Below are 22260 nucleotides of genomic sequence, written 5' to 3'. Positions count from 1 at the left end.
ATCGATTGACTACCCCCCAAAAAATGCACAATAAAAAACAACATCCACAAAAGGCAAAGTGAGAAAAATATTACAACATGTACAACGGGCAAAAGGCTATCTTATTCAATACTCAAATACCTCTTCCACACAAATAAGAAAAAGATTTAACAACTCAATTTTTAAAAAGCCAGGCAAAGACAAACAGGCAGTTTACCGAAAAAGGAATGCAAACGTCCAGTAGCTAAACGCAAAATAAACTCGCAGCAAGATACCAATTTATTCACTCCACAGATGGGCAAAATTTTAAAGAACGTGGGCAATTATTTCCCCCACTTCGATGAGAACGTGGAAGTGCAACTGAAGGCCAAGGTAAAATCCCATCACTGAGAATGGCTCCCAAACGAGTTAGTGGAAGATGTGGCAGCCGGGGAACGGGGGGACAAACTTGAACAGAAACCTATGAGAAAGCCAGACTGGCTATAAGAACGAAGATGCTGCCCCCATGCCCCGCACCGGCCACTTTGCTGACTGGAGGATTCGCTGGCCGCCAGCATCCCGCTCACCCCCTACCCGACACCGACCAGGATAAAAAAGCTCAGGTGCGGCGTCGGCGAAACGACCTGAGCCAGGCGCGCGTCTGCGGCCTTCTGGGCTCTCTTCCCTCAGGCGCGGACCCCCGGCCGCCCGCCCCTCACAGCCCTCACACACCAGCCCCACTCACTCGGCGTCCGGGCGCCGCCGCTCCCCGCGAGCACCTGGTGAACCTGGACGCCCGCCCCGCCTCGCTCCAAGACCGCGAGGCGCCGCGGCGAGCAGCAGATTTGGCGCGTCACCTCGGCCCTCCGGAGCAGCGTGCGGTAGAAGCCTGCGGCGCTGGGGAAGAGCCAGAGCTGCGCGTCCGGAGACTTCGCGGGCTGAGACGCGGCGGTCTGGCCCGCGGTCGAGCGCCCGTCGCGCCGCGACTTCCTCCGCGACCTCCGCTCCATCGTCGCTTTGCGAGGTCCGAGGCCCAGAGGCGAGAGGAGAGAACGCGTTGTCCCAGGACTGAGCGGGCCCGCTGCCCCGTGCGTCGCGCGGCAGAACGGGAACCAGCTGCGCGCAGCTGCGTGGCGTCGGGGAACCGCAGCCTCAGCTATTGCGCCCCTGCCCGGACGCCACGCCCCCCACGTGCAGCTTGGGGGCGGGGCCTGCAGCTCGTGTGGGAAACGAAACAGAATGTTGTTGTTTTTGGGGGGCGGAATCGAAAAGGAAACTAATGTAACTTGGTAGGCGGCCAAAGGCAACAGGTCGTTGGCTGGGGTAAAGGCCGGTGGGCTGGACTGAGAAAGTGTTCCCGGGCGTGCAGCGGCCACCTTAACTCCTGGACGGAATGGCTTTCGAGGAAACGCTGCAGTTCCGCTAGGAGGCACCCTGACACACGCATTTCCAGAGGGCGGGATAAGGAAAGCCAAAGTTTGTTAAGCGTTGTGCGCCGCGGCTGGGCGTGGTGATTCACGCCTGTAATCCCAGCACTTTGGGAGGCCGAGGCGGGCGGATCACTAGGTCAGGAGATCAAGACCATTCTGGCTAACACGGTGAAACCCCGTCTCTACTAAAAATACAGAAAACAAAATTAGCCAGGCGTGGTGGCGGGCGCCTGTAGTCCCAGCTACTGGGGAGGCTGAGGTGGGAGAATGGCGTGAACCGGGAAGGCGGAGCCGAGATTGCGCAAATGCACTCCATCCTGGGTGACAGAGCGAGACTCCCTATCAAAAAGAAAAAAAGAAGGGTTGTGCGCGGGGCTCAAACCGAGATAAAACTGGGCAGAGCTAAACAGTCAGCCACCCCTCCCCCACCCCTTTCGCGCCTGCTCAGCTATGTACTCCTGGGTGCCTGGCAACAGTGATGTGCTTTAGGCCTTTTCTAGAATGCGTACAAACGGAACCTAAGTGATGTCTGGCTTTTTAAAATTAGCACAATGCTTTGAGCTTCATCCTCCTGTGTTTAATTAGTAATTCCTTTGGGTTATTGCTAAATGGTAGTCTATCGTGTGGACATGCCACAGTTTATTTATCCATTCACCAATTGATGGGTCTGTCGGTTGTAGGAAACGGGAGAAAACTTACCCTTTGCACTCTGAAGGGTCACCGAAAATCAACTGACAAGGCTGGGCCTGGGCTCCTGCCTGTAATCCCAGCCCTTTTTTAGGCCAAGGCAGGAGTATCTCTTCGTTGTGTAGTGTATTCAAATCTTTTGACCATTTATTTATTAGCTAGCTTGACTTATTATCTAAGAGTTCTTTATATATTATATTTGAGTTCTTTATGTGTTTCATACCGTGTTCTTTATTAGCTATACGTTTTGAAATGTTTTCTACCTGTCTGTGGCTTGCCTCTTCGTTTTAAGTGTCTTTGGAAGCACTGAAGTTTTAAAATTTGATGTAATTGATCCATTTTTTCTTTTACATAGTTCATACCTTTTTTGTCCGACTTAAATTTTTGCGGCCGGGCGCGGTGGCTCAAGCCTGTAATCCCAGCACTTTCGGAGGCCGAGACGGGCGGATCACGAGGTCAGGAGATCGAGACCATCCTGGCTAATACGGTGAAACCCCGTCTCTACTAAAAATACAAAAAACTAGCCGGGCGAGGTGGCGGGCGCCTGTAGTCCCAGCTACTCGGGAGGCTGAGGCAGGAGAATGGCGTAAACCCGGGAGGCGGAGCTTGCAGTGAGCTGAGATCCGGCCACTGCACTCCAGCCCGGGCGACAGAGCAAGACTCCGTCTCAAAAAAAAAAAAAGAAATTTTTGCTAAACTCAAGATTATAAGACTTCCTCATTTGTTACCTTCTAGAAGTTTTATAATTTTTGGTCTTCATTGTACTTAAAATGAATTATTCTTTATAGTATTGATAGATGCAGGAGACAGATAAGGGAGGGTCCCTGGAGAATCTCTAACCTGCCCCACAAGCTTTTGTGCAGCTGAGGAAGCCTGCCCAGGGTCTTGTCTGAGCATGCCCACAAGGCACTTGGGGGCCCACCTGCACTGGGAGAGTGGGTTGCAGCCACAGGGAATTCAGCCTTACGCAGCAGGGAAGAGCGAGACGTCTTCAGCTTGTGTGCGTTGACCTATTATTCAGTCTGTGAGCTGGGAGCCTTTTGGCAGGACCCTCCTTGTTTTTTTGCTGAGAGCTTTCTTTTAATAAATGCCACTCTTCACCTTTCAATGTATTCATGTGCCTAATTGTTCCTGGTAGTGAAACAAGAACCTGGATTTTAGCTGAGCTAAGAAGCAAAAATTCCTGCATCAGTAGAAGGTAAGAATAAAGGTTCATTTTTTTTCTTATGGATTTCCAGTTGTTCCAGCTTGCCTGTCCCCATGGAATTGCCTTGGCATCCCTGTCAAAACTCAGATGGCCGTATATCGTAACCTCAGAGTCAGCCCAAACTGGCCATACTCTCTTGATAACAAAATGGCCAGTTACCTTGTAGGTATGACAGAGCCAAAACCTCAAGTTGTGGGTACTGGGCGTGTGCCATGGAAAAAACTTTGACCTCTAACAATGAAACGGGAAAGATTCCCTTGTCCCCTTCGTAGGGCGTGCGAAATGGGAGTGGCTCGCTTCTTCAGTGCCCCACTGCTCACACCTCTAGAGGAGCATACAGGCAGGCAGGTTGTGGGGCTCTGACCCCACACCAGTGTCTAGGGGTGGATGTTTACTGCTCCTGAAGCACCAGTGGGCTGTGCTACTGTGTGCTTTTTTAGTTTTGCTGTCTATAGGCACTTGTGTTAACCAGCTCAATTAGACCCTCCACCTTGTCACAAGGACAGAGGGCTTTCTGTATCCTGGGTGCTTGTCTTGGTGTACCAGAAGAATTGGATCACATGTGGGCTTGGAGAATGAGTGCAAGGTTTTCTTGAGTGGAAGTATCTCTCAGCAGATGGGGGAGCCAGAAGGGAGTTGGTTTTCCCCTGGAGTTGAGGCACTCAGCGGCCCCGGCTGTCCTCCGACTGCCCTGGCCAAACTCCGCATTGTTCTCCTGGTCAACGGCCTGCCAGTGCTAGTGCCTTCAGAATGGTTCTTGCCACACAGTACCTACTATAAGTAATTATTCAATGAATTAATGAATCCCTTAACATTCAGATTTTTGAAATAAATTATTCAGCAGTTTGCTAAAATAAAAACTCTAGAGATATTCCTGAATATAAAATATATATCTAGCAAGGTTAGGGATATAGGAAATATTGCTTTACATAATATTGTTTTATTAAAAATATTATTCTTGGCTCACACCTGTAATCCTGGCACTGGGAGGCAAGGCAGGAGGATTGCTTGAGCCCAGGATTTCAAGACCAGCCTGGGCAACATAGTGAGACCTTGTCTCTTAAAAAACAATTATTCTTGATTCATCACTTTATTATTTATCCAAACATTTTTCAACTAGTTCTCTTTTTTAAATTGTAAATTGGCAATTTATAATTGTATACATTTATGGGGAACAAAGTAATCTTATAATTTATGAATAACAATGTGAAATAATTGAATCAAGCTAGTTCCCACATCCATCACTTCAAATACTTAACAATTTTTGTGGTGAAAACATTTCAAATTTAATCTCTTAGGTATCTTGAAAAGTGCAATACTGTATTGTTAATTATATTTACCACACTGCGCAATGGAACTCAAAAAAAAAAAAGAAAGAACATATTCATCTTGTTACCAGGTTAAGTGTTCTGATGGTGAGGTGTCCAGGTTCTTGGCACATTGAACAAAGAATTGAACAACACATGAACAAGCAGTGAAGGAGTGAATTTATGAGAGTGGAAGATAGTGAAGGATCAAAGGCAAAAGTACATTCCACAGGGTGGGAGTGGACTCAAGCAAGTGATTCAAGAGCTCTGGTAGCAAAGTCTTCTGGGGGCTTTAGTACCCTCTAGAGGTTTCTTGTGGGTTATATCCTATGTAAATGAAGGATTGGCTTGTGACCAATTAGAGGCCGAGGTGAATTGGCCCATGGCCAATCCAAGACTGGTGTGGTTTGATGCCTTATGCAAATGAAGGTCCTGGAATGGACCAATCATTGGCCAGAGTGCAGGTTTGGCCTGTGGCCAATCAGAGCCTGATGTAGTTTGGCACCTTATGCAAATGAAGGTCCTGGAATGGACCAATCATAGGTCAGTGTGCAGACTCTTCAGCTCCATGGAGTCTGTCCAAGTTATCCTTAGATTCCCTATCTCCAGACCCTGTTCTCCTGCCTCATTTTACCCCGGAGAGACATGATCCCTAGAAATCTTTATGGGAGGCAGAGGGAGTGATGGTCTTTTCTTCTGTAACTGCTTCCTGCTGATTTACACGCTGGTCCTACCTACTGGGGACCACAGAACTCTCTCCCTGCTTTGTCTTGTGGAGACAGGGTAAGCTTTTGATGGCCAGAGGTGGTGCCTTTACCTGGCACTGGCTGGAAACCTTGTCGCACATCATCTGAAGCTAAATGGTTTCTAGGCAAGAGAAAATGAACTTGGTTAAAAGGTTTAGCAAACATGGTGCAAAGACCAGGACCAGTATAGCCATTAGCAATGGTCTGGCTAGGGGATGGAGCCATGACCCCCAGCCCAGCAACCTTGACCAGGAGCCCCATGATTCCGACAGCTGTTGTAGTATCTTAGCGGCCCAGTCAGCTAGTTTTCAGGTGGCATCCCTTACTATTCCTGATTGGTTGACATAGAAACAGCATGCTTCCTCTAGGAAAAGACATAAGCCTCCTTTCTCAGTAGTTACAAGGTCTAGTCCCCTTCTGTTTTGCAAAGTGAAAACTTTGCCAAAGTGTTTTGCCAGGGAGCCTATTTGATTTTGTACGATGACAATACTTTGAGCAATGTCATCCAAGATTTCCCTGAAATCATTGGACAAACGCTGGTAGTAGGATAGGGAGGTTGCCAGCCTGTTAACTCCTGTTCCTATTCCTGCTATTACTCCCAGCTCTACTAAAAGGGGTATGATGAGTTGGATGGCTTGCTTGTGTCTGGTGGTTGCAGTCAAAGGTATAGTGAGAGATTGGTTATTGGCAGCTATATTAATTTCAGGGACTGAATGAACAAGTGTACAAGTTCCAGTCCAATTGGCAGGTAAACATAAGTAGGAGCTAGTCCTGTACAGGAAAAAGGCTCCCTGTTTTTCTTTTCTTTCTTTCTTTTTTTTTTTTTTTTTTGAGACGGAGTCTGGCTCTGTGGCCCAGGCTGAAGTGCAGTGGCCGGATCTCAGCTCACTGCAAGCTCCGCCTCCCGGGTTTACGCCATTCTCCCGCCTCAGCCTTCCTAGTAGCTGGGACTACAGGCGCCTGCCACCTCGCCCGGCTAGATTTTTGTGTTTTATTAGTAGAGACGGGGTTTCACCGTGTTAGGCAGGATGGTCTTGATCTCCTGACCTCGTGATCCGCCCGTCTCGGCCTCCCAAAGTTCTGGGATTACAGGCTTGAGCCACCGCGCCCGGCCAGTTTTTCAAGACAGAAATTGTTTTCTGTGGTGAACATACGGGTTAATTTGTTATTTTTGCTTTCCCAAGTAGTTAAGGTCCCTGCTAAGGTGGCCACTGTTAAAGACTGAAAGGGGCCTTGCAAAGTTGGGTTGCCCCAGTGGTTTTATTTTCCTGGTGAAGGTAGCTGCTTTTGGTGTCCACCAATAACCACCCGGGGGTATTTTCATATTGGGGAACCAAAAGACAGCTAGAGGTTTCAGGACTAATGCAGTCTTCCCAAGGAAACGTGTGGACGCAGCTAGTGGGCTTCCCTTAGCAGTATTTAGACCGAATATCTTTTAAGGTGCCCTTAAGTAGGAATGGTTTCCATGAAAACTGTACAGGTTTTCTAAATCACATAGTTTGGGTAACTGTGTGATTTACATGATTGTGTGAGGGATTAATCTCCAGGGTGTAATTGCACTGATTACTTTTCAAGGTCCCCAGGACCTGACTGGACTTTTGGCTCCTTTTGACACAGAGTGTACCTGGAATTCTAGCTCTGTGTGTGTTGATATTGGGCCCCAGATGGATGTTTCTGAGGATGTAACCCTAGAGAGGTTGCTCTGGTAAGACTGCAGGAGGTTTACTGCTCATCCTGTCATTGTAACCTTTGTCATGTCTGTAATTTGATTGTATAAGTCATCTAAGTTTATTAGTTTGAAGAGAGTTCCTCCTTTGTAGGCAACGTGGTAAGTCATTTTTTCAAGGGCCCAATATCGTGCTGGGACTGGGATAGCAATGTACCTGGAAGAGTATGGGGAAAAGCAAAGCCAACACTATTTTTGCTAAGGCTAAGCTGGCAGCCAGGCACAGTGGCTCATGCCTCTAATCCCAGCACTTTGGGAGGCCTAGGCAAGTGGATCACTTGAGGTCAGGAGTTCAAGACCAGCCTGGCCAACATGGTGAAACCCTGTCTCTACTAAAAAAAAATCCAAAAAACGAAAACAGAAAAACAAGACTGGGCTGGTGGTGTTTAACAGCCTTTGTATTAGATTCAAGGTTCTTAGTAAATACTGAGGGTCACCTAATGACCGGTCAGAGGGTAAATTGAGGCCCTGCTGTAGAATTAAGCCAATTCCCAATATGCATGATCCCAGTGTGTGTGGCCTGTAGCAAATTATTGTGGGTATGAATGTACCTTTTTGTTATTTTGCCTTCTTTAAGTCCTACAGGATAGGATTCTACTAGGGCAGAGGAGATGATCCCACCGCTTGGGAAAAGGCAGTTTAATAATGTAAGAATAACTAGTATTACCCCAACTACCACGACCACACAGAAAAGACACCAAGGAAAGTTAACAGGTATTTACTTATCTTTTGGCCATTCTTTTAAACAAGCACTTCAGGTCTTCCACAGGTTCACAGGTACAGTGGCTGGTAGGAGTTCCAGGTTCGGGGTCCGGAAACTTCTGGTATGGCAGGCTTGACACTGGAAAGATGTATCCAATTATCTAACCCTAGTACTTTGACCACAGAAGGTGTGGCCAGCACCACTGAAAATGGTTCCTTCCATTTGGGTTGTAGCTGTTGAGCAGATGATCCCTCTTTCCATGTTTTTACCAGTACCTTACCTCCTGGCCTAATTTTGGGTTTCTGGTTAGTTCCCAGTACAGGGAACCACTGGGTTCCAAACTTTTGTAAATCCTACTGAAATTGTCCCAGGTTAATTAGGTATTTTACTAAACTGGTTGTTTCTGGATCAGTGATTAGATCATTAGTTAAAAATGGCCTTGCATATAATATTTCATATGGGCTCATATTAATTTTTGCTTGAGGGGAATTACAGATCCTTAAGAGGGCTGTGGGGAGCAAGTTGACCCAAGTCTCTGACATTTCCTGGCACAGTTTAATGACCATTTTAGAGTTTGATTAGCCTTTTCCACTTTCCTGGAGGGTTGAGGCCTCCATGCTGAATGTAAATTTGATCCTGAGGGCCTTAGCAACCCCTTGAGTTATTTGGGAGACAAAAGATAAGCTGTTATTTTGAAGGCTCTGGGGTAGCCCAAACCAAGGGATTATTTCTCTTTCTTTATTTTATTTTATTTTATTTTTTGAGACAGCCTTACTCTGCTGCCCAGACTGGAGTGCAATGTGCGGACTTGGCTCACTGCAGCCTTCACCTCCTTGTTTCAAGGGATTCCTGTGCCTCAGCCTCCTGAATATCTGGGATTACAGGCATGCACCATCATGCCCAGATGATTTTTTTTTTTTTTTTTTTTGTAGAGACAGGGTTTCGCCATGTTGCCCAGGCTGGGCTCAAACTTCTGGCCTCAGTGATCTGCCTGCCTCAGCTTCCCAAAGTACTGGGATTACAGGTGTGAGACATCGTCCCCGGCCAGATTATTTCTTTTAAGAGAATTTTCACTATTTCATTGGCCTTTTCTGTTCTGGTAGGGTAAGCTTCAACCCAGCTAATAAAAGTTTCTATCAGTACTAGTAAAAACTTGAATCCTTTACAGGCTGGCATATGGGTAAAGTCCAATTGACAGTCTTCCCCTGGGTAAGTTCCCCCTCTTTGGATTGGCTCTATTAAAGGAGACACGTTGTTTCCTGGGTTATTTAATGCACACAGTGAGCAGGCTTGACAGACCTGTTTGACCATGGAAGCTAGGTTGGATCCAGTAAAGAGCTTGTTTACCATGGCCAAAGTTGTGTCTCTTCCCACATGGAAAGAGTTATGCAGGGCTTTTATGATTTTCCATTGGGCTGCTTGGGGAAGATTTATTTTTGATCCCTTATACCACCAAGATACCTGTTTCATTCCTCCCTGTTGTCTTATTAGCTGTTCTTCCTGTGAGGTGTACTCAGGTTCTATTGGGGAGTCATAAAAAAGGAGTAGTGCTAAAACTTGTTGAGATTGTACCTTGAGGGCTGCTGCCTTGGATTCCTTTTTGTTCCCTTGTGCTATAGGGGTTAGATTCTTTTGGTGCCCTTTGCAATGAATAATGGCTATGGCCTCTGGCAAGTGTTGTCTGCAATAGCTGAAGAATCCCATGTTTTATGGGGGAGTGCCTGTTAGTAAATGGTCCCCTTTCCAAATTGTAGCATGAGCATGAACCACAGGAAATGCATACTTAGAATCTGTATAGATGTTAGCTTTCTTTCCTTGTCCCAACCTTTTTTTTTTTTTTTTTTTTTTGAGACAGAGTTTTGCTCTGTCGCCCAGGCTGGAGTGCAGTGGTGCGATCTCAGCTCACTGAAACCTCTGCCTCCCAGGTTCAAGTAATTCTCCTGTCTCAGCCTCCCAAGTAGCTGGGACTATAGGCACACACCACCACACAGAGCTAATTTTTGTATTTCTAGTAGAGATGGGGTTTCACCATATTGGTCAGGCTGGTCTTGAACTCCTGACCTCAGGTGATCCACTCGCCTCAGCCTCCCAAAGTGGTGGGATTACAGGCTTGAGCCACTGCACCGGCCCCTTGTCCCAACCTTAATGCTAGAGTAAGAAAAATGATCTCAGCCTTTATGTCGATGTGCCTGGGGGCAGTAGCTGGACTTCAAAACTGGTATAATTCACTATGTGTATCCAGCGTGGTCCTCCCGGTTTAGCACAAAGCTGCTGCTGTCTGTAAACCCGTTATCCTCAGGGTCTGGAAATTTCCATGTGTCGTGGGAGGGACCCTGTTCCTGGAACTAAGCTGGGTCTGGCTGTGTTTTCTCAAGGCCCAATAAGGAGAAGCAGACAAACTAGGAAAGAATGGAATTTATTGGTGTAACTGGATACAGGGAGAAGGCCAGAGATAATTCCACCAGCCCAACCCAAAGTGTTACAATTTTCTTAGTGCATGTATAGGTTGGGGTTAGGTGCCTATGTGCAGTATAGCATTCGTCTAAGTCTATTTGTAACTAATTTTGTTTCAACTAGAAGGTCAGAGGCAAAAAATGCTTGCTAAGTTTGATTAAAAGGGCCCCAGTATCTTCAAGGCCTATCTACTATGGTACCAGAGTGATTATTTCTGTCTTATCTCCTTTGCAGCTTGGTCCAGAGAGCTGCCTTGGACTCTCCAGTGAATCTATTCAAACAGCTGCCACTGTTGCCTTGACCTGTGTCAGATTCCGTTGACCCCAGATGGGTCCCGGCACTAGGAAGACTATCTCTATTATTTTGAGTTGCTCCAGGTTAGGGAGAAGCCTACTGACCATATACCATGTGTTTCATTTCTAGCTTTGATGTCTGGGCAACAATTTCCCTAGGCTTAACTATTGGCTAAATGTTAAGGCAGTGCTGTGGAAATCTGTCAGTGTAACTGGAGTGCTATACAGGCCTGTCTGTGTGATTGTCAGGGAGAACGGGGCTGCCACAACCCGGTGGGAGGTAATTGAATCATGGGTGCTGTTCTCATGATAGTGAATAAGTCTCACTAGATCTGATGGTTTTGTAAAGGAGAGTTCCCCAGCACATGCTGTCTTGCCTGCTGCCATGTAAGACATGACTTTGCTTCTCCTTTGCCTTCCACCAGCCATGATTGTGAGGCCTCCCCAGTCATGTGGAACTGTGAGTCAGTTAAACCTCTTTCCTTTATAAATTACCCAGTCTTAGGTATGTCTTTACTAGCAATGTGAGAACAGACTAATAGAACTGGGTTTAAGGTGTTACAGGTCTTAATTGTGATCTCTGGATTATCTAGGAGTGCCACCTCGTATTTAATCTTTCTCCTGTCATCCAGATATGTCCTTTTATTTCTAGGACTGGTGGGGAGTTGTGGCTGGTCTAGAGTAATTTTCGTTTATTTATTTATTTATTTATATTTGAGGCGGAGTTTCGGTCTTGTTGACCAGGCTGGAGTGCAATGATGCGATCTCGGCTCACTGTAACCTCCGCCTCCCGGGTTCAAGCAATTCTCCTGCCTCATCCTCAGGAGTAACTGGGATTACAGGCATGTGCCACCCCCGCCCCCCCCGGCTAATTTTGTATTTTTAGTAGACACAGGGTTTCTCCATGTTGGTCAGGCTGGTCTCCAACTCCCCACCTCAGGTGATCCGCCCACCTCGGCCTCCCAAATTGCTGGGATTACAGGCGTGAGCCACCATGCCTGGTCAGCCTAGAGTAATTTTAATAGCTTCTTCAACCAAAATAGCAGTGGCTGCTATTGCCTGCGGGCAGCTGGGCCACCTGGTGGCTACCCTGTCTTATTTCTTTGCTAAGTAAGCAACGACTGGGCACAGTGGCTTACACCTGTGATTCCAACACTTTGGGAGGCCAAGGTGGGTGGATTGCTTGAGATCAGGAATTCAAGACCACACTGGCCAACATGGTGAAACCTTGTCCCTTACTAAAATACAAAAATTAGTTGGGGCATGGTGGTGACAGGCACCTGTAATCCCAGCTACTTGGGAGGCTGAGGCAGGAGAATGACTTGAATCCAGGAGCTGGAGGTGGCAGTGAGCCAAGATTGTGCCAGTGTACTCCAGCCTGGGAGACAGAACAAGAGTCCATCTCAAAAAAAAAGAAAAGTATGCAATGGGCCTAGGCTCTGTTCTCAGCTTCTGAGTAAGCACTCCCACTGCCATACCTTTCTTTTCTTCCACACACAAGAAGGGCTTGGTGAGGTTTGGAATGCTGAGAAGGGCTTGGTGAGCCTGGCTGAGAGCCCGTTTTAACTTGGTGAAAGCCTCCCTCATTTCTAGGGTTCATTCCATGGGCTCATCTTAAGGTCCCCTTGTTGCCTCGTAAAGGGGCTTTGCTATGTGCCTGAAATTTGGGATTTATATTCTACAGAATACAACCACTCCAAGTGAAGCTGCTGCTTGACGTGTGAGGTAATTTGGGTGGCCATGATGTCCAGAGTTACCTGGGGATCCTAAGTGGTAGTGATGTCCCTGGGTCCTGTGAGTCTTCATCTGATCCCTCCTTATGTGCTGCTAGAGTTTTGACTGGTGGAGCCCCTCAATGGGAGCGGGGGCAGTCAATTATCCAGCGCCAGGGGTCGCGACTGGTGCCCTCACATTGGCAATACAGGCCCTGTGGGGGCTTAGTGGAGTCCTTTTCCTAGTGCCTACTTTTCTTGTACTTGTAACCAGAGCTTTTGTCGGCGTTGTCCTTGTGACCCTTTGGGTTTCCTTTGGATGCCTTTTAGGTATTTAGGGCATCACCAATGACAGTTGCCATAATTTCGGCTATTTTTCTTTACTGTATTCCCTTTCCACTTCCTCCAGATCACGATTGTTATATACCGTGGAGGTGGTATCAATAAGCTGATTTTGATTAGTTTGTGGTCCCATATGTAGCTTCTGGATTTTATGCCTAATGTCCAGGGCAGCTTGACTAATGAAATCCTGTGTCATTAATACTTTGCCTTCAGGAGAGGGAGGGTCCAGTTTGGTGTATTTTTTAAAAGCCTCTTCCAATCTACTATAAAATATAGCTTTCCTCCTTACCCTGTGTAATTTCCCTTAATTTACTGCCTTTATCATTTCCTTTCTCATTCCTCCCAGGTGAGCTTCAAGGAATTTGGCTCAGTTGTTCATTCCCACAGGGGTGTTATAGTTCCAATTACGGTCAGTGATGGGGACTGTATCCGGACCCAGGCAATTGCCATCGGAGTTTCTGGCAAACAGCTTGTCTGCTTCCCATTGGGTGGCCTCAGAAATATGTTCTTTCTCCAGAGGAGTGCAACAAGTTGCCAGGATACATTGAACATCTTTTTGTGAGAGATCGAAGGCTAAGGTTAAAGTTTGGAATCTGTCCACAAATCTCCTGAGGTTCTCAGAATAAATTCCTAACTTATCCTTTCATTGCTGTATATCAGTTATGGAGAAGGGGGCCTCCACTTAGATTAGCCCCTCAGCTCCTGCTACTTCCCTTAGGGGAAATACAGCTGGACAGGGAATTGAATAAGGTGTTGCCCTGGAAGCGTGTGGGGAACTTAGTGGAGTTCCCGGCTCCTGTTCCTGGGTTTGATCCCCAGGAGCACTTGGCAAGGGGTTGTATGGAATTGGTTGCAGTTCCCCCTGAGAAATGGTGGCCCTTGCAGAAAGGGGTCATCTATGACATCTGGTTCTACTTTAGGAATTTTTTCTTTGTGAGGGCAAAATTTGGAAGCCTTACAAATTGAAGGGTTTTGGTGCAGGGCCATAAAGGCTTAAACATGGTATTTCTGACCATTTACCCTGCCTTTTGCAAAATAAGTCTAATTGCAGGATAGTGTCATGACCGAGACTCCTATTGACTAGCCATTGCTCCTGGCTATCTAGAGGATACTGGGACCAAATAGTATTACAGCAAAAAAAAATTGTTTCCTTCTTATATTGTCAGGGTCAAATTGGTTCCAATTATTGAGGATGCAGCTGAGTGGGGAGTCAGGTGGTATGGATGAAGTATTTCCTATTGTTGTAAGAGAGAAAAAATTCTAAGGAGGATTTAATACTAGACCTCAGAACCTCCACCTAGGGGCTTCCCCTTCAGAGAGGTTGTGGCCTAGGATTGGATCTCCCAAGGAGTCCCCTTTTGGGGTCCAGTCTTAAGAGTGTCAGACATCTCTGACCTTAGGTGGGCACCAGTCCTGCTTTGAATGCTTTCCTTTCATAGACAATACCTAGTATGATTCCCTTCGTTCTTGGATACAGTTCTTGGCTTTTGGCATCCCTGTAGCTGGCCACAGTAGTTTCTTCCCAGATGGTTTCCTTAACCATTGTAGTAAGTATAGTTTGAAGGGCAAGGGATGGCAGACTACCTAATTTAAACTTGTTAGAGACTAGCCTCTCAATAAGGGAGTATAGTGCTCTCTGACTGTACCAGATAAACCAGGCGCAGAGATTTCCACAGGGATCCACTGTGCAATTTATACAGTGATCCAAGAGTCTCCACCAGGATTCTTCCCTTAGTACCAGATCTACTAAACTTAATTGATCTAGATCTGGTCCCTTATAAAAGAAGCAGGGCACTTTCCCTATCCAAGTGGTTGGTCCCTAACCTTTCGGCTAATGTTTGCCCTTGGGGCCTCCATAGTCAGTTACCTATTGCCCTGGCCCTTTGGGTTGGGGTACATCTCTAATTGGTCTAAACATGTTATTCCAACATAAGCAGCAAATAAATATAATATTATAGTCGCAAAAACATGCACCTCATGGCGGCATGGATTTATCTTGTGCCCCTATTTGTTGCATTCCCTGACGGGCTGACTCCACAAGAGAATTTTAGCATAAGAAAAGCAGGGTTAAGGCCACCTGAAATGTGTATGTATTCGACCTGGACAAGCTGCCACTGCCAATTGGTCACATGTGGGGCTCAGGAACTATAACCAGGAGATAGAAAAGAATCCAACTTCCAGGCCAGACAGCTATCCCCATTCACTCTTTGGCTTTCGGGCAGCACTGGAGAGTGGCCTTGGCCAGTTGCCCTCAATTACCGAGGAGCTACTGGGAAATGGCTGCTGAAGGACTAAAAAGAAAAGGACTCAGGTCCCCACCTGAAGTAGGCGATGATGGTTAGGTGCTTACACACAGAAACCTTTCAGTCTTACCAGACAGTGGCCCTGGCAAGAGACCTTCAGTTGTCTCTGTGCTTAGAATGCTGTCTGCCAAGGGTCCCAAGTTGGAAAAGGGAACGAAAGAGAAGGGGAGAGACAGAGAGAGTCCCGTATGGAGTTTAGTTCCAGCCCGTGGCCACAAATGGAATCTCAATAGAATAAAATAAAATAAATCCCCAAATTTGGGCTTACCTCCTGGCTGGCTCGCCAAAATATGTTACTGGGTTAAGGGTTCTGATAATGAGGCGTACAGGTTCTTGGTGTGTTGAACAAAGAATTGAACGACGTGCATGAACAGGTGGTGAAGGAATGGATTTATTGGAGCACAAGGCAGTGAAGGAGCAAAAGTGAAAGTGTATTACACAGGGTGGGAGTGGGCTCGAGCAAGTCGCTCAAGAGCCCTAGTAGCAAAATCTTCTGGGGCTTAAGTACCCTGTAGAGGTTTCTTGATGGTTACACCCTATGTAAATGAAAGACTGGCTCACAGCCAATTAGCGGCTGAGGTGAATTGGTTCACAGCCAATCCAAGACTGGTGTGGTTTGACTCCTTATGCAAATGAATGTCCTGGAATGAACCAATCATTGGCTGGAGTGCAGATTTGGCCCGTGGCCAATCAGAGACTGATGTGGTTTGATGCCTTATGCAAATGAAGGTCCTGGAATGGACCAATCATAGGCCAGTGTTCAGACTCTTCAGTGCCAGGGAGTATGTCCAGGTCATCCTTAGATCCCTATCTCTGGACCCTATTCTCCTGCCTCAGTCTTGTGTGAGATTTTGTGCCCTTTGACCATCATCATCATCTCCCCATTCCCCCAACCTCTCCCTCAACTACTTCTAACCACTATTCATTAACCTCTTGTATTATTTAGGTGTAAGGAAGAACAGAAGGATCCAAGCGTGAGAAAGCCCACCCTGAGTCTCTCAGAGGTGATTATGAGTATGTGTGCATGGGTGAGACAAATCCTCTATTGTTGTTGATGGCTACTTGAAGTGCTTCCTCCATTCTTTCCATTGTAGAATACTTAGGGAGGTAGAGGATATAATGACACGTTATTGATGTTGGGTGATCTCTTTCACTGAAAGTTTGAGGACAGCGAAATACTATTTCCATTTTCTGTATGCCTCTTGCATGCAGCCTATCACATCCTGTAAGAAACACTAGAAAGGAATAAAATTTGGTTAAGATATTTCATAAAAAGAATAAAACATAATGAAAAGGAAGAAATTAATCACTTCATTCAGTAAGTATTTATCGAAGGTCCTTAGGCAGAGAGAACTGTCCTCGGCCATATTGAGTGTAGAAAAATCATGACATTTCGTCTTTGTCCTCAATGAGTTCATGGTGTAGTTGGGGGAAAATTGTATGCATGAAAAGATAGTAGCAAGAAGGAAGTTTATTCAGCTCATCTAGGAAGAATGAGGTTAGGAGCTTAAAGGATTCAGCACGGAGACAGACACCAGGCTGGGTGGTCACAGGGACTTCACAGAGGTCACACCAGGCTATTTCTCAAGACAGGATTTGGGTGAGCTTTCAAGGCAGGGGACAAAACTCAGGAAAAAGCCAGAGGTGGGAAGAAGTGAACTCATGGGATGTACAGACAGCTGAACCACTGGGCTGAATCAAAAGTTTCCCATTAAGAGAGAAGATTAGAAAGGCAGCTTGGGCTTATAGAGAAATAGGTTGGATACATGGACAAGTTGGAATTGTCCTCCAACATCCTTAGTAGCAACAAAAATATCAAGAAGAAAGATGTGTAACTCAGGAAGAGCTGATGAATGGGATGAGATGGTGAGAGAAGTCATTAAGTCTGCCCTAGAGAAACCTTAGGGTTCTCACCAAGAGAAGTTCTTGTACCATGAGGCCACAGAGCTTAGTGCTCAAGAGCCTGGCTTTGGAGTCAGCCTGATGGATTCTATTCTGGTTCCCATACTTACCAGCTGTCTGAACATGGGCAAGCTACTAAATGCTCCAAACCTCGTTTTCCTCGTGTCTGAAATGGGAAAAAAGAATAGTACCTACCTCATAGGGTTGCTATTAGGGAAAAGGTAGGTAATAAATACAAAGCAGTCAGCATAGTGCATGGCACAGAATAAGCACACAGTAAATGCTGCTGCTGCTGCTACTATTATCATCAGTTGTTGTTGCTATTATTATTTCTAAATGATATATTACTATAAAACAGATTGTTTGCATCATTCGAACATCATAGGACTTAGATAATTAGATGAAGATAGGAACATGAGATAAAAGGCTTAGGAGCCAGCTGAAGTGAGGAAAGAGGGTGCAGAAAAAGTCAGTGTAGAAAAAATAGTAAAATAGCAAATCTTTATTTAAAAAAAAATAGAAACAGGCTTGAGTAAGAGAAAGAATGCTGGTCTAGAAGGTAGGGAGCCTGGGTTCTCATCCTTGCTCTGCCACTAACACATGTGATCCACCAGCAAGAATGGTGATACAGAGATAGAAAATTATTTTAGGCAGATAGCGAGGGCAAAAGAGTGCTCAGTAGAACTTCCCTTCTAACAAAAAGCAGTCCAAGAAATCACTTCTTTTCTAATAAAGAGCAGCCTGGAATATTGGGCTACAAACATAGATAAGAAGGCTGGAAGCTAGCATGGGGGAATGCCAGCAGCTCCACCAATAGAAAGGGCAACCTGGGGCCAGGTATGTCCACCATGGGGGTTCCACCTCCCCTCTTTTTTAGCACATGCACAGTAAGAAAGAAATAAGCACCATGGAGTAGCTACCCACCTGTATAATCAAAGATTGGGGTAGGGGCTGCTAGAGATTCGTGCCCTATGTGATGGTACACCTGGTCCTAACTCATTTTTTCATGCCCTGTGTATGTCCTCCTCACTAGCTCATCTATAAAAAATCCTGCATTTCACCACAGATCAGCAACTCATTTTTCTGGGACCCCCTCTCTGTAGCAGAGAGCTATTCTCTTTTTTTTGTCTCTTATTAAGTTTCTGCTCTATACCTCACCCTTTGTGTGTGTCCCTGTCCTTGATCTCCATGGCTGTGAGACAAAGAACCTTGGGTGTCACCCCAGACGGTAAGGCCACTTCAATGGCTTCATTCTAAACAAGATTGTACCTTTTAAAAAGATATATAATTATGTGTCCATCTATTACCACAATACTTACAGAGGAATTTTTTCTTTTCATCCAAGGTTAGTTTGTGGAAAGCCTTCCAAAACAACCGTATAGTAGGATGTGATTTTTGGTATCCTTGCTCATACTTTGAATTCTTGAGAGAAAGAGGGAGAAAAATGATTTGAGTGGGGTGGAATATATAGAAGTTGTTTGGAAAAATTGGGGCACTTTAGGTATCACCTACCTGTTCAAATTGTTTCCAGTCATAATCAGTATTTCCAATGATTGCTGTCATTAGTTCCTCGGGGTAGAAATGTCTAAGTATCTCCTTCTCACAGACTCTATAAAATCCTCTCTGAAATTCCTCATAAACTGCTTTTACAGAGACGTTGAAAATGTAATCAATATACTTAGAAACATAGTCTTTCCTTGAGGGAAGAAAAAAAAGAAAGAAAAGAAAAGAAGGAAGGAAAGGAAGGAAGAGTCCAATGATTAAAAGATTCTATACTTTGTTCTTTTTACTATTTCTATTGAGAAGGAAAAGTCAATTACTTCTACATAGCACAAGAATGTTGTGTTGTGACCAAAACCTGGTCAGCTAGAAGAAAGAAATTTAGAAATATAATCAGAAGGTTTAAAACTATTTGGCTCACTTTCCTCACTGCAGTTGGTAGGATTTTTTTAAAACATGAATCTGAATATGTCATTCTCTTGCTTAAAGTCTATCAAAGGCTTCCCATTACCCTTGGGGTAAATTCCAAACTTCCTTAGCAGGGGTCAACAGGCCTTCCCAACCCTACCTCCTCCCTCAATGATCTGACCTTGCCAGTCTCAGCAAGCAGTCTCTTCCTACTTCCATTTTCTTTCTTTCTTTTTCTTTTTTTCTCTTTCTTTCTCCTTCCTTCCTCCCTCCCTCCCTCCCTTCCTTCCTTCTTTCTCTCGTTCTCTCTCTGTCTTTCCTTCTTTCTTTCTCTCTTTCTCTCTTCCTCTCTCTCTTTCTCTTTCTTAAGAGATGGGGTCTCCCTATGTTGCCCAGGCTGGACTTGGACTCCTGGCCTCAAGTGATCCTCCTGCCACAGCCTCCTGAGTAGGTGAGACTACAAGTGTGCACCATGGTACCTGGCTCCCACTTCCATTTTCATCTCTGGCCATACTGACCTTTAGTTCATAGGTCTTGTTGTCTATCTTTTGTAGTTGGGCCACAGAATGTAGCATTTCTTCTTTACCTGATAACTTCTACCATCCATTAGATTTCAATATAAGTAAGACTTTCTCAGGGTTAATCCTTCTGTTCCTCTGCTTGTCCCCTCTCACAACACATGTCACTTTGTGAAAATTATTCCTGCAAGGTCTGTCTTATACTACAGGATGTAATTTCTACTAAATGATTAATTTCCTGATGGCAGGGTTGCTACTGGGGGCATTTCCATCAGAGACATGATTGTCTCCCACACTTTGGGCAGCCTTTGTGGACTAGCCTATCTAAATCAACTCTTGTCTGCCTTCCCCTGTAACCAGTGGTGTGCTGGTAAATGTCTAACAACCAGCTCTCTGAAAAGGAGGAGGAGGGAAGGGGACACACATTTGCAGCATTGGCCAATTTCTGTGGTGTAAATATTCCCACCACGGCTGATTTTCAGCTACTAATACTTTGATAATAAACTCTTAACATTTTTGAAAATTTAACAGTCAGCTCTCACAAGTTGGTACTAGTGAGCTCCAGCATACCACCTGGAACTCCCTAGTTTCTTAATGGGTTTTAATTTTCTTCAGAGTGCTCATCCTTATCTGACATTATATTACATAATAATTCATTTGTGGCCAGGTGCAGTGGCTCACCCTTGTAATCCCAGTACTTTGGGAGGCTGACATGTGAGGACTGCCTGAGCTCAAGAATTTGAGACCAGCCTGGGCAGCATGGCAAGACTCCACCTCTATTAAAAATAATAATGATTCATTTGTACATTGTCTTTCTGCCCCACTGGAATTTAAGCTCCAAATTTTGTCTGTCTTTTTGACTACTGTATCTCCAGCACCTAGAATAGAGTCTGGTACAAAATAGGGGCTCAAAAATATTTGTTAAATGAATAAATAGTAAAAAGAGCTACAAAGGAAATATTGAACCCTGAATTCTTTCTCCTTTTCTTTTATCTTAAAAGATTCTTTTTTTCCTAAAAGATTAGGAGCTAAAACAATCATATGAGAAGCTAAAATACTTTTTTTTTTTTTTTTTTGAGACAGAGTCTCACTCTGTTGCCCAGTGAGCAATCCCAGCTCACTGCAACCTCCACTTCCTGGGTTCAAGCAATCCTCAGCCTCCTGAGTAGCTGGGACTACAGGCATGTGCCACCACACCTGGCTAATTTTTGTAGTAGAGACGGGGTTTCACCATGTTGGCCAGGCTGGTCTTGAACTCCTGGCCTCAAGTGATCCACCTGCCTCAGCCTCCCAAATTGCTGGCATTACAGGCATGAACCATATTTAAAAATACATTTTTAAAGAATAGTGATACAACATTTTATGTACAGCATATTCAAAACAGATATTCTGGCTGTCAAAACTTACTTGTTGGTTTGGTCCACAGGTATAGAGATCCCATTTGGAATTAAGTCAACATCATTTTGGTCCCAGTGTATCTGTAACCAAAATGTATTCAGGTACCAAATATCAAAGTAAGTCTGAATAATCAACTACCCATAATATCATTATTGCCAATACATTTTCCCCTGTATAATTGAAAATAACTTGGAGCTAAATGATTTTTTATGTAGTTCAACCTTTTAAATACATGGAAAGCAAAAAAGCCTACCTAGTACATGTTATACATTGCTTTCATGCCTAAATTATCGTTTAGTTGTTACATTATTTACACTAGTTGAATAATCACCATAGCTTCACTTTATTTGAGAGTATATAGACATGAGAAGAAGATAACGGGAAAGTCTTGCAGTACAGAAATAAAATCTCTTTTAGAAAAGGGATCCCACGGGCCAGGCACAATGGCTCATCCTTGTAATCCTAGCACTTTGGGAGGCTGAGACAGGTGGATCACTTGAGGCCAGGCGTTAGAGACCAGCCTGGCCAACATAGCAAAAACCTGTCTCTACAAAGAATGCAAAAATTAGCCAGGCATGGTATCGCATGCCCATAGTCCCAGCTACTCAGGAGGCTGAGGCAGGAGAATCACTTGAACCCAGGAGGCAGAGGTTGCAGTGAGCCGAGATCATGCCATTGCATTCCAGCCTGGGTGACAGAGTGAGACTCTGCCTCAATAAAGAAAAAGGAATCCCAAATTTAAGATACTATAATAAAGATTATTTTTTAGAAACAGATTAAAGCTAAACTATAATCTGACTTTCATTAGTACTCACAGAAAAGCATATGCAGAGCGCATCTCCAATGTCATCAGCATCATCATTTAGAACTTCTTGCAAACTCCTAATGAAGATTTTGGTTTTAAAAATTATATTTATTGATCTTATAAAGTTTCACAAGTAATTTTCAATGGAAAAAATTGTGAACAATATAGAAATGTATAAAATATAATATAAAATTCCTATCCTCCATCTTCTCACTCCCTTTCCCTAGAGTTTACCTCTATTTACAGTTTGATTTGTTGGACCATTGTTACCACATAGACACTGCTACATCTTCATGAAAATTACAAAAATGAGCTGTTTCCTCTAGACAGTGATTCTGAACCAGGGATGACTTTGTACCCTAGGGATCATTCAGCAAAGTCTGGAGACATCTTTGGTTGTCACACTTGGAGGGAAGGTTGCTACTGGCATCCAGTGGGTGTGACCCCAAATGCTGCTAAACATCCCACAATGCCCAGGACAGTCTCCCACAACAAAGAATTAAACAGGCCAAAAGGTCAGTATTGCCAAGGCTGAGAAACCCTGCTGTAGCATGCATCTAGCTAATATATTCTTCCACTAACAGTACACAAGAAGAGAGAGTCCTTTCCCCCAGTTTTTTGCCAACACTGTAAGAAAAACTTTTTAACAAGTATCAATCTGTAAGTAGAAAAATAACATCTCATTTTTATTTATTCCCTCAATTACTAGTTAGGGTGAGCATATTTTCAGTTTTTTTATTAGACTTACACACATACACACACACCTTTGTATAGTCATAAATATTTATGTGTGATGATGCATGTATATATTGTGCTCTCTGAAGCAACTGTTTCCACCTGGATAAAGTCAAGAGACCAGGC

The 22260-nt window shown here is 44.8% G+C and overlaps 2 protein-coding genes across 3 annotated transcripts in view; both read right to left on the bottom strand.

The window, feature by feature from the left end:
• The window catches only part of HERC5 (HECT and RLD domain containing E3 ubiquitin protein ligase 5), a 50676-nt gene extending 49562 nt beyond the window's left edge, over nt 1-1114 (bottom strand). Inside the window, exon 1 of one of the 2 annotated variants that reach the window (XR_002727109.3) lies at nt 704-1101. Coding sequence is in view for 1 of the 2 variants with exons in the window: in XM_023195421.2 (XP_023051189.2) it covers nt 704-968 (265 nt within the window). In the remaining variant the exon portion in view is untranslated. Of the gene's footprint in view, nt 1-703 lie in introns of both variants that reach the window. The other variant, XM_023195421.2, reaches the window with a different exon arrangement.
• A 14123-nt stretch (nt 1115-15237) lies between these two features.
• The window catches only part of HERC6 (HECT and RLD domain containing E3 ubiquitin protein ligase family member 6), a 61070-nt gene continuing 54047 nt past the window's right edge, over nt 15238-22260 (bottom strand). The window contains exons 18-22 of the mRNA XM_026448058.2: nt 21410-21476; nt 20604-20674; nt 18283-18466; nt 18090-18192; nt 15238-16103 (exon numbers count right to left, since the gene is read on the bottom strand). Coding sequence (XP_026303843.1) covers nt 15877-16103; nt 18090-18192; nt 18283-18466; nt 20604-20674; nt 21410-21476 — 652 coding nt within the window. The 3' untranslated portion in view covers nt 15238-15876. The remainder of the gene's footprint in view (nt 16104-18089; nt 18193-18282; nt 18467-20603; nt 20675-21409; nt 21477-22260) is intronic.

The sequence above is a fragment of the Piliocolobus tephrosceles genome, chromosome 3, assembly GCF_002776525.5.
Source record: "Piliocolobus tephrosceles isolate RC106 chromosome 3, ASM277652v3, whole genome shotgun sequence".
NCBI lineage: Eukaryota > Metazoa > Chordata > Mammalia > Primates > Cercopithecidae > Piliocolobus > Piliocolobus tephrosceles.
This window is presented reverse-complemented; position numbering and strand designations above follow the sequence as displayed.